The sequence below is a fragment of the Oncorhynchus kisutch genome, linkage group LG12, assembly GCF_002021735.2.
Source record: "Oncorhynchus kisutch isolate 150728-3 linkage group LG12, Okis_V2, whole genome shotgun sequence".
Taxonomy (NCBI): domain Eukaryota; kingdom Metazoa; phylum Chordata; class Actinopteri; order Salmoniformes; family Salmonidae; genus Oncorhynchus; species Oncorhynchus kisutch.
Genome location: NC_034185.2, coordinates 32,546,349 through 32,558,873, shown reverse-complemented (window position 1 = coordinate 32,558,873; position 12,525 = coordinate 32,546,349). Strand labels below are relative to the sequence as shown.

General features: G+C 41.6%; 1 protein-coding gene across 4 annotated transcripts in view; it reads left to right on the top strand.

Moving 5' to 3' along the window:
• The window catches only part of LOC109900289 (alpha-(1,6)-fucosyltransferase), a 154,025-nt gene that overhangs the window by 100,428 nt on the left and 41,072 nt on the right, over nt 1–12,525 (top strand). For 3 of the 4 annotated variants that reach the window (XM_031837389.1, XM_031837390.1, XM_020495981.2), the window contains exon 4: nt 807–969. In XM_031837389.1, coding sequence (XP_031693249.1) covers nt 807–969 — 163 coding nt within the window. Of the gene's footprint in view, nt 1–806; nt 970–4,063; nt 4,469–4,904; nt 5,052–12,525 lie in introns of those variants that run through there. The other variant, XM_031837391.1, reaches the window with a different exon arrangement.

Sequence of the window (12,525 nt, the reverse complement as noted above, 5' to 3'; positions counted from 1 at the left end):
ATATATATATGGGGGATACAATCTTCACAGCTCTGCAGATTTTGCTGTGAGGAGGCAGAGTTTATTTTGGTATTGTCTGTATGTAGCTCGTTTTTGGTCACAGGTCCAGGAATGAAGAATTGCAACATTTGCCTAGAACTAACGCTGCAGATAGCAATAGTGGGTGATTTGAAAAGCCATAGTCGATAAATCAATAATATAATTGTTATTTTAGCAAAAAAAAAAAATACAATCTGTAGAAGCTTTGAGAATAGAAAGGTTGAGTACTTTTGTGAAGCATCACACCACAGTTGAAAAATATATGGCAAATAGAAATCCAAAATGGATGGTGTTAATAAAGAGATAGATGGGAGGGGTTGAATGGAGCTGAAGGGTGGGACTAATAAGAAGATAAACAATGTAAAACATACGGGGTCTGTAAAATGTTTATAGATTCAGAACTTTTGTGAAATAGCACAGTTACAAATAGAAATCAAACTGGATGGACATCAGTAATAGAGGAAGGACTAAGAACAAACAAAATATAACTATTGTAAAATAGATTGTGTCTGTAAAATGTGTATAAGTGTGGTGTTCCATCCTGTACGGACAAAACAGATGTGCTAATACTGCTCTGATCAAAGCAACCCCTTGGGAGGGAGGTTGAGAGGCAGGGATTGAGAAAGCAGACGATCCAGAATGTTCCTGAAGCTACCATGTGTTCAATGACAATTCCACCTGTGTTTTATGTTCATAATAGTTGTTCTATCCCCCCTCGCTCCCTCCCTCCTTCCCCTCTTCCCTCCACAATCCCCACCACCGCTCAGGTCCAGGCCCCACCCAGGAGGAGCTGAGGCGGAGGGTAGAGAACGGTGTGAGGGAGCTCTGGTACTTTGTCCGCAGTGAGGTGAAGAGCCTGGGCCATGTGGAGGCTGGGGAAAGGCCCAGACAGGCTGACACGCTGCTACAAGACCTGGGACACCAGCAGAGGTCAGAGACACACACAGACAGATACACACACACACACACACACACACAGACAGATACACACACACACACACAGACAGATACACACACACATACAGTACATAAACACAAACATGCACGCATGCACACACACTGCAGTAACATTTGATTTGATTTGACCTCTTAAAAGCCTTCCACAGGCTGCCCACCCCCCCATCCCGCCACACACACAGAAACAACAGGAACACGCACACACTTTCCACTCCTCTCTTCCAGCGGCTCTCTCTTCCTTTGTGTTGGCCTTGAGCTCACCGAGAGCAGGGAGCGGTTGAGACATGAGACACACGTTCACGTAGTTGATGGGCCCTGTAAGACTGCAGTGTCCCCCAGCCCTCTCTCCCCTCCTCCCTCCCTCCCTCCCTTTCTCTGCCTCCTTGTTGATTTATTACTTGTAAATGGGGCAATAATTGTCCACCAATTGGAGCGAGTAATCAGTACTCAGGGCTGCTCAGCTCAGCCGCCCGTCAACCCCTGTCTCCAGCCTGCAGCTTTGAAAGTCTGCATCTGCAGCAAGCGCCGGGCAGAGGAAGCCCCCACAAGCCACACAGAAAAGGAGACGGAGCATGCATACAGAAAGACACACATACATACACAGACAGACACGCGCACGTATACAACCAACAAAAGAAGCCCCCCTCTCGTCTCCCAAAGCCCACAGGGTCTGTCTGCCTATTCTCCCACACTGTAAAAAAAAATCTTTCAACTGAATATTATTAAGTAACTGGTTCCACAGTCTTTTTGTTTTGTTTACTCAACTCTTCGGTCAAAGTGTTACTTGAATTTAAAATGTTTAGTTGGCCCAAGTATAGCTCCAACATGAGAAAACTTCAAATGTGTTTCCACAAATTGTCTCATATGTTCATTCAACTAGAAATTATTATTTGGGCATCATAACAAAAAAAAGGTTAGGAACTAGTTACACAGGAAATGGCAAAGCGATCTATACACAGTGCACCTTTTAATCTCTTCTTTAAAGGTTCCCAGAATGTTGTGAGAACAGTCTGGTGAGAACATTGTGGGGACGTCACATTGTGGGGACAAAGAGATGTTCCCAAAACAGTTGTGTGCGGATGATTCTACAATATTTATTTTAGGGTACACAAAAAGATTCACCTGATGTTGCACGAATGTTCCTAGAACACATTGCGTCTGTTCTTTAAAGGTTCCCAGAATGTTTCATTAGGTTGTGGGAACAGTCTGGTGGGAACATTGTTGGGACATCACAAAATATATGTTCCCAAAACACCAAAACTGTCCAGTTGTGTGAATGATTCTTTATTTTAGGATGCAAAAAACATTCACCTAAAATAATGTGGATAATTCGGACTAATCCCAATATCATATACATTGAGTATACAAAACATTAAGAACACCTGCTCTTTCCATGACAGACTGATCAGGTGAATCCAGGTGTTAGCTATGATCCCTTATTGATGTCGCTTGCTAAATCCACTTCAACCAGTGTAGATGAAGGGGAGAAGACCGGTTAAAGAAGGCTTTTTAAGCCTTGAGACAATTGAGATGTGGATTGTGTATGTGTACCATTCAGAGGGTGAATAGGCAAGAAAAAATATTTAAGTACCTTAGAATGGGGCATAGTAATAGGTGCTAGAAGCACCGGTTTGTGTCATGAACTGTTTTATTTTATTTTTTTATTTCACCTTTATTTAACCAGGTAGGCTAGTTGAGAACAAGTTCTCATTTACAACTGCGACCTGGCCAAGATAAAGCATAGCAGTGTGAGCATACAACAAAGAGTTACACATGGAGTAAACAATTAACAAGTCAATAACACAGTAGAAAACGAAGGGGGGGTCTATATACAATGTGTGCAAAAGGCATGAGGAGGTAGGCAAATAATTACAATTTTGCAGATTAACACTGGAGTGATAAAAGATCAGATGGTCATGTACAGGTAGAGATATTGGTGTGCAGAAGAGCAGAAAAGTAAATAAATAAAAACAGTATGGGGATGAGGTAGGTGAAAAGGGTGGGCTATTTACCAATAGACTATGTACAGCTGCAGCGATCGGTTAGCTGCTCAGATAGCTGATGTTTGAAGTTGGTGAGGGAGATAAAAGTCTCCAACTTCAGCGATTTTTGCAATTCGTTCCAGTCACAGGCAGCAGAGTACTGGAACGAAAGGCGGCCAAATGAGGTGTTGGCTTTAGGGATGATCAGTGAGATACACCTGCTGGAGCGCGTGCTACGGATGGGTGTTGCCATCGTGACCAGTGAGCTGAGATAAGGCGGAGCTTTACCTAGCATAGACTTGTAGATGACCTGGAGCCAGTGGGTCTGGCGACGAATATGTAGCGAGGGCCAGCCGACTAGAGCATACAAGTCGCAGTGGTGGGTAGTATAAGGTGCTTTAGTGACAAAACGGATGGCACTGTGATAGACTGCATCCAGTTTGCTGAGTAGAGTGTTGGAAGCCATTTTGTAGATGACATCGCCGAAGTCGAGGATCGGTAGGATAGTCAGTTTTACTAGGGTAAGCTTGGCGGCTTGAGTGAAGGAGGCTTTGTTGCGGAATAGAAAGCCGACTCTTGATTTGATTTTCGATTGGAGATGTTTGATATGAGTCTAACTGTAAAGCTGCTAGTTTGTTTTTTGCTTAACAGTTTCCTGTGTGTATCAAGTATGGTCCCACCACTCAAAGGACATCCAGCCAACTTTACACAACTATGGGAAACATTGGAGTCAACATGGGCCAGCACCCCTGTGGAACGCTTTCAACACCTTGTAGAGTCAATGAGACTGATAGAGGGCAAAGAAGAGGGGGGGGGTGTTCCTAATGTTTGAAATACTGAGTCTATGTCTAAAAGACACTTTTGGAATCAGAAAAAACTAAATGTATGTTCCCAAAACACCAAAGCTTCCAGTTGTGCAGATGATTCTACAATGTTTATTTTATGAAATAAAAACTTTCACTTGTTGTTGCAAGAATGCTCCTAGAACACAGTCATAGCTAAATTCGGCGTAAGCAGCGTGTGTTCATGAGATTTGATGCTTCATAATGATGGTTGCTAGGCAGCACCTGTTACTAGGCTGTTTCCCTCCTCGTGGCAGTTCTAAAATTTGCGAAGCATGTCACTTCGCAAAGCCCACCACTACGCATGCACGTTTTCTTAACCACGACTGGATGGGTCAATCAATAATTATGGGAATGAATATCACTGAATGATGAAAATATTGGAATAAAGTAGGCTAATGTAATTGAAGGCATATATCAAATTGTTTCTTACTGAAACTCCCAAATTCATCCAACCATTTTAAATATTTTAAAGCAATAGCTTTGAAGTATTATCAACTATAATGTTGGCACCGTTCTTATTGCGACAGCGTTAACACGCTGTTTTGAGACAAGTCTTGGGACTCGTCTTGATAAATCAACCAATGTCCGAATCTCAGTTTGAATATTTGGTTACAATTAGGCTGGCAAAATGTTAGCCGAAATGAGGTGAGTGTTCATGATTTGAATTTTTTTGTTTAGTTTGCTCTTCTAACAGTGTTATCAGAAAACTTTGCTATCATGTTAGCTAGCTATGTAGCCTACACTAGCCTAGTATAGCAGGTTGATTATTTTGCTTTTCACTCGCGTAAGCCTATAGGGGCTACATCCCGACTAAAAGCCCTTGACTTGTCTGATAATCAATCAATGTGATTGTGTTTCACTGAATCTCCATCTGTATATTTGGTTATCTGATCTCTGGCGATGCAAATAAGTGGAGGTGGCAACTCATCTATTAGTTTGCTAATATCTGATCAGACACATTTACGTAGCATTCTATAGCATATACATTTATATCACAGAAACAAACAAGCGTCATAGATATTTAAAAAAATCTATCATATGTACCACTGCATCAAATCCTAATGACAATCACATTCCTCAGTATTATGTGAGTCAACCAACTGAACTCCTCCAAGGGAACAAGACCATGGTGTTTCAAGCTGGCCTGGAGAGAATTCCAAGACCACGGAGCTGAGTAGCTAAAGCGCCTTTTTGCCGTGATCCGTTCTGATTATAGGAACCGTTAAAAGTAAGTAGGAGTGAGACCATAACTGATATATATTTTCTGACCTTATCAAAGAATAACGGAGATAAAGTGGCAGTTTTCCCAAAATGGCCTTAGGCTTCAAGATTGGTATACTATGATCTATGTACTGTAGAGTCAACGAAGACCAGCCAACAGCACTATCGAGGTCACAGTGGTGTGTCAAAAGCTTTTGGATGGTAATAAACCTAAGAGCTGTGTGAAACACAGAATCAAGTGCCTTCATGGTAGTGCTTGAGGTCTGCATATAAATGACATCCCTGTAGTCCAAGCCAGAGAGGAATGTACACCGTAGCAGCTCTTTCTGGCTGAGCCTTATACCAGTAATAAAACCTATTCTCAACCTGATCTTCTTTACCAGGTTCTCAAGATGAGTAGTGAAGCTCTGCTTCTCATCCACCCAAACGCCCAGATATTTGTACTTCTTGACTCGCTATATAGAATTCCCTTCCAAGGTAGTAATGACATGGTTTTCAGAGTGTTTAGTATTGGAAATTAGCATGTGTTTTGTTTAAGAGGAATTCAGAACAAGCTTCAATTTGCACAGATTATTTTTGATGTTAGATTTTTCAAAAGCCAAAATCAAACTGCTGCAACTTGAATAGAGACAGTGTCATTCGCGTTAAACGTCAGCTGTCTCAACATGTCTCCCAATGTTGTTGATCGAGATAATAAACAACAGGGGACCTAAAATGGATCTTTGAGGCACACCTGAGTGCAGCTCTATGATGTCGGATTTACAACCATCTGCCTTAACACAATGGGTCCTACTTGACAGGTATTTCACAAACCACTCTAGAGCATGACCAGTAATCCCAATACACTTCAGTCTCTGCACCAATACAGTATGGTCCACAGTGTCCCATTCCTTTGACAAATCTATGAACAAATCTGATACACAATGCAACTTCTTATCCAGAGCACAGTAAATATCATCCAAAACCATTCAGTATTACTGTAACAGTGCTGTTGTGGCTTGTCCTGAAACCTGATTGCATACCACCCAAAATATTGTTTTCCTGGAAGTAGGCCTTAAGCTGCTTATTGACTAGGAACTCCAATACTTTTGCCAAAACAGACTATTTAGATATGGGCTTATAGTTATTCAGTAGACTGTGGTCACCTCATTTCAAAAGAAGTAGGTAAAATGCTGATTCCCACAACTTGGGGATTTCATGACAATTTATAGTGAGGTTAAATGTGCATGTTTAAAGGGGGAGCAATTATGTCTGCACATAGTAATAGGCGGGGGTCTGGACCATCGGAGCCAGGGGATTTGTTTGGCATCAATTGCTTTCGCCACTCTACGCACCTCTGAGACAGAGAAGGAGAACCTGGAGAAGGAGTGGACGGGGGTATCAGGTCATTTCGCAGGTGACTCATTTAGACCTTTAACCCTATCCAATAATCCACCTGCATCAAGAAAATGCTGATTAAAACAGGTTCTCATTTACCACCTACCAGCAGTTGTTTAGAAAGCTGTGCATCTATTTTGAAGGATTATTCAGATTATCAGCAGTAGATTTGAGGGAGTGGTCTGCTTTCAGCTCTTGGGTCGTAGTCACACCCTGATTCCAAAGGCGTTTAAAAGCCATCCAATCTTCAGCCAAATCAGACCTTCTTGCTTTAGCCCACACACCATTCCGTTTCCTTATGATTTCAGCTAGTTCATCTGAGAATCAGAGTTGTCTGCCCTTTAATTCGGGTATTGTTTGAAAGGGGCATGCTTGTTGCATACATCCTGGAATGCTTTGTGGAAGTAAGAAAAGGCTAATTCAACATCAGGGATGAATTCAACTCTATTGAATTAAAAACCAAATGTAAAAAAACTCTGAATATCAAACTGCTTCCAGTTCTTTTCATGATGATACTTGGAGGTAATTGTAGCAAAATAATGGCAAGTCTATGGGAAAAACACTTAAAGTTCTTCGCATTTAAGAGGCATCAGGCCCTAAAAGCATTATCCTCATTGTAAGATTCAAGGGTAGACAATAGCAACATGTTAGTTTATGGCTGATCAATCAATGTGAGAAATAACCATAAAAAGTTAGACTAAAATAATATGCTTATGATGTTGCACTTTTCACAAATAGGCCTAAGCTATGGTACATAAACTACAATGAAATACCAATAAAGGCCAAGTACTGTCACGCCCTGGCCATAGAGAGGCTTTTATTCTCTGTTTTGGTTAGGCCAGGGTGTGACTAGGGTGGGCATTTTATGTTCCTTTTTCTATGTTTTTGGATTTCTTTGTTGTTTGGCCGGATGTGGTTCTCAGAGGCAGCTGTCTTGTTGTCTCTGATTGAGAACCATACTTTTGAGAACCATACTTTGGTAGCTTTTTCCCACTGGGTTTTTGTGGGTAGTTCATTTCTGTTTAGTGTGTATTGCACCTGACGGAGCTGTTTCGGTTGTCTCTTTGCTGTTTTGCAGTTTAGTGTTCAGTTTGGAATAAACATGATGAACACGTACCACGCTGCACTTTGGTCCTCACCTTCTTCCACCAACGGCCGGTACAAGTACACTGTAAAACCGAATAAGTTAGTAGAACTCAATACATTTGTGGCAACTAATTGCTTCGTTTTTGTTGTTATTATGAAACTTAAAATTATTGATTGGGGCGGCAGGTAGCCTAGTGGTTAGAGCGTTGGACCAGTAACCAAAATGTTGCAAGATCAAATCCCTGAGCTAAAGGTAAATATGTCATTCTGCCCCTGAACAAGTCAGTTAACCCACAGTTCCTAGACCCACTGTTCCTAGTCATTGAAAATAAGAATTTGTTCTTAACTGACTTTCTTAGTTAAAAAATACACAGTACTCAATTTCTGTTAATTAATATACATTTTTGATTACAGAGAGCTTAATTAAAGTCATTAGAATGAACTTTATTACTATGATCTACAGTAACTTAAAATATATCAATTAAACTCATTATGTTAAAGTAAACGTAACACACCACTTTCAAGTAGTTTTTCTACAAACTTCATGTTGTATGAACTTAATATTTTAGTGAAATGCTTACATCCTAGCCATTAACTTGTAATCGATTATTGTTAAATGTAAAAAAATAAAAAAATAAAACATGTACAAATGAATGCTTTTAAACCAGGAATAATATGGATGTATTTCTGCAGTAACAATAACAATCAGAGTACATTTAAAGACAATACAGGAAAAGGTTTACATGTTAGAGAACACAGTGCAAGGTTCCACAATTAAATTGACCCCAATTACAGATTGGGGTCAATGTGGCAATGTCTCAGTGGAGGTCAGGTTTGGGTCAGTCATTTTCAATTCAGTCGATTTGGTAAGTAAACGGAAATTTAAATATTTTCCTCATTGCCTCCTTTGAGGAAAACATTTGAATTTCAGTTCACTTCCTGGATTAACTGAATTTAAAATGGAATTGACCCGACCCTGACCTCCACTGAGACATTGCTCCATATGTAAGCCCGAAAAAAATAATTGGCAGTGCTAGGCCTATTCAAGTGCTGAGTGTTACAAGCAGTGGACAACATGCTTGAAAAAAAACTAACAGCGGTAGACGTATTCAAGTGCCATGTTAATAACGGTAGACAACATGCTAATTATCTCAATGCATTTGAGCAAGGAAATAATAAGTTAAGGAAAACGGCAGATCTAAGAAGCACCAAGACCTACAATTATTAGCCTACATAGTGCAAAGGTTAACTGTTAAAGAGAACACTTTACAGTAGCACTTCCACCATGGTTGGGGTCAATTCGTTTTCAATTCAGGAAATAAGCTAACATTTCAATATCAATTCCAATTTTTCTCATTGCCTCCTATAAAATGAAATTAGAACTGGAATTTCAGTTTACTTCCTGAATTGAAATGGAATTGACCCCAACCCTGGTAGAGGTGCTACTGTAATGATGATTAGGGGGTAAGAGAAAGTGTCTTTTGTGGTTCCTTTCGTTTAAAAAAATGCAACAATGTCAACAAATAATAGTTGGGATTTAAAAGCAGGATTTTCTGAATGAACTTGAACGTGTTGGACAGTTCTTTCGGATAACTGAGATGTAGAGCATAAATCAGACCAAACATTACCCAGGAAAGCATCCGCCAGTCTGGGGAGGTCAATCACCACAACTTCACTCTCCAGGACGACAGATCTTGACCGGATTGTAGTGGACTGGATTTTCTGTGTTGTCAACAACGATTGTCAACTGGGCTACCGGTGAGTCACCAACCTCTGGTTCGTCTGAATCCAGATGAGAATACTAGACAGATATGTTATATTGCAATATATCTACACTGACTTATGGTTGGCTAGATTGACCATACTCGCCCATCTAATCATCTGAGATCACTTCAGGAGCTGGAGTGGGTTGATTGGGAATGGGCACAATAATACAATATTACTGGAATGACAGAACCTACCTAGCATGTTTTGCTTACTAGCGCAGCAACACAGGAAGAGCACAGAGAACAGTTGTACACCTTGTGTGGGCATCATGTGTTCCTAAAGGGATACATGAATGTACATTTTATGACATCTGCTTACCCGATCTAACCTGGTACCAGAGAAAGATTTTAAATATTTCACTGAGGTCGGTTTAATTAGGAACATGGTACAATGAAACCAGTGGAATAGTCCCAAAAGGGCAAACTATCAGGTGCCTTTTTAAATTCTTATCAAGCCTAGTCCTGGACTAAAAAGCAAGCTCAATGGAGAATCTCCATAGAAATCATTTTAGTCCAGGACTAGGCTTAATCTGTGTCTGGGACATCTCCCCTCAAGGTTTAGTAAGTAGTTGATAATTGCATTAGACCATGATCTGAATTCAGTATAATGTGGAGTCCTCCGTCTTACCTGTAGATCATGACACCTCAGAATGTCAACCAAAGTGTCAGCAGTCCTTCCAGTCTTATTTATTTATTTTTATTATTTATTTACCTTTATTTAACCAGGTAGGCAAGTTGAGAACAAGTTCTCATTTACAATTGCGACCTGGCCAAGATAAAGCAAAGCAGTTCGACAGATAAAACGACACAGAGTTACACATGGAGTAAAAACAAACATACAGTCAATAATGCAGTATAAACAAGTCTATATACAATGTGAGCAAATGAGGTGAGAAGGGAGGTAAAGGCAAAAAAGGCCATGATGGCAAAGTAAATACAATATAGCAAGTAAAATACTGGAATGGTAGTTTTGCAATGGAAGAATGTGCAAAGTAGAAATAAAAAAATAATGGGGTGCAAAGGAGCAAAATAAATAAATCAATAAAAATGTAATACAGTTGGGAAAGAGGTAGTTGTTTGGGCTAAATTATAGGTGGGCTATGTACAGGTGCAGTAATCTGTGAGCTGCTCTGACAGTTGGTGCTTAAAGCTAGTGAGGGAGATAAGTGTTTCCAGTTTCAGAGATTTTTGTAGTTCGTTCCAGTCATTGGCAGCAGAGAACTGGAAGGAGAGGCGGCCAAAGAAAGAATTGGTTTTGGGGGTGACTAGAGAGATATACCTGCTGGAGCGTGTGCTACAGGTGGGAGATGCTATGGTGACCAGCGAGCTGAGATAAGGGGGGACTTTACCTAGCAGGGTCTTGTAGATGACATGGAGCCAGTGGGTTTGGCGACGAGTATGAAGCGAGGGCCAGCCAACGAGAGCGTACAGGTCGCAATGGTGGGTAGTATATGGGGCTTTGGTGATAAAACGGATTGCACTGTGATAGACTGCATCCAATTTGTTGAGTAGGGTATTGGAGGCTATTTTGTAAATGACATCGCCAAAGTCGAGGATTGGTAGGATGGTCAGTTTTACAAGGGTATGTTTGGCAGCATGAGTGAAGGATGCTTTGTTGCGAAATAGGAAGCCAATTCTAGATTTAACTTTGGATTGGAGATGTTTGATATGGGTCTGGAAGGAGAGTTTACAGTCTAACCAGACACCTAAGTATTTGTAGTTGTCCACGTATTCTAAGTCAGAGCCGTCCAGAGTAGTGATGTTGGACAGGCGGGTAGGTGCAGGTAGCGATCGGTTGAAGAGCATGCATTTAGTTTTACTTGTATTTAAGAGCAATTGGAGGCCACGGAAGGAGAGTTGTATGGCATTGAAGCTTGCCTGGAGGGTTGTTAACACAGTGTCCAAAGAAGGGCCGGAAGTATACAGAATGGTGTCGTCTGCGTAGAGGTGGATCAGGGACTCACCAGCAGCAAGAGCGACCTCATTGATGTATACAGAGAAGAGAGTCGGTCCAAGAATTGAACCCTGTGGCACCCCCATAGAGACTGCCAGAGGTCCGGACAGCAGACCCTCCGATTTGACACACTGAACTCTATCAGAGAAGTAGTTGGTGAACCAGGCGAGGCAATCATTTGAGAAACCAAGGCTGTCGAGTCTGCCGATGAGGATATGGTGATTGACAGAGTCGAAAGCCTTGGCCAGATCAATGAATACGGCTGCACAGTAATATTTCTTATCGATGGCGGTTAAGATATCGTTTAGGACCTTGAGCGTGGCTGAGGTGCACCCATGACCAGCTCTGAAACCGGATTGCATAGCAGAGAAGGTATGGTGAGATTCGAAATGGTCGGTAATCTGTTGGTTGACTTGGCTTTCGAAGACCTTAGAAAGGCACGGTAGGATAGATATAGGTCTGTAGCAGTTTGGGTCAAGAGTGTCCCCCCCTTTGAAGAGGGGGATGACCGCAGCTGCTTTCCAATCTTTGGGAATCTCAGACGACACGAAAGAGAGGTTGAACAGGCTAGTGATAGGGGTGGCAACAATTTCGGCAGATAATTTTAGAAAGAACGGGTCCAGATTGTCTAGCCCGGCTGATTTGTAGGGGTCCAGATTTTGCAGCTCTTTCAGAACATCAGCTGAATGGATTTGGGAGAAGGAGAAATGGGGAAGGCTTGGGCGAGTTGCTGTTGGGGGTGCAGTGCTGTTGTCCGGGGTAGGAGTAGCCAGGTGGAAAGCATGGCCAGCCGTAGAAAAATGCTTATTGAAATTCTCAATTATGGTGGATTTATCAGTGGTGACAGTGTTTCCTATCTTCAGTGCAGTGGGCAGCTGGGAGGAGGTGTTCTTATTCTCCATGGACTTTACAGTGTCCCAGAACTTTTTTGAGTTAGTGTTGCAGGAAGCAAATTTCTGCTTGAAAAAGCTAGCCTTGGCTTTTCTAACTGCCTGTGTATAATGATTTCTAGCTTCCCTGAACAGCTGCATATCACGGGGGCTGTTCGATGCTAATGCAGAACGCCATAGGATGTTTTTGTGTTGGTTAAGGGCAGTCAGGTCTGGGGAGAACCAAGGGCTATATCTGTTCCTGGTTCTAAATTTCTTAAATGGGGCATGTTTATTTAAGATGGTTAGGAAGGCATTTTTAAAAAATATCCAGGCATCCTCTACTGATGGGATGAGATCAATATCCTTCCAGGATACCCCGGCCAGGTCGATTAGAAAGGCCTGCTCGCAGAAGTGTTTCAGGGAGCG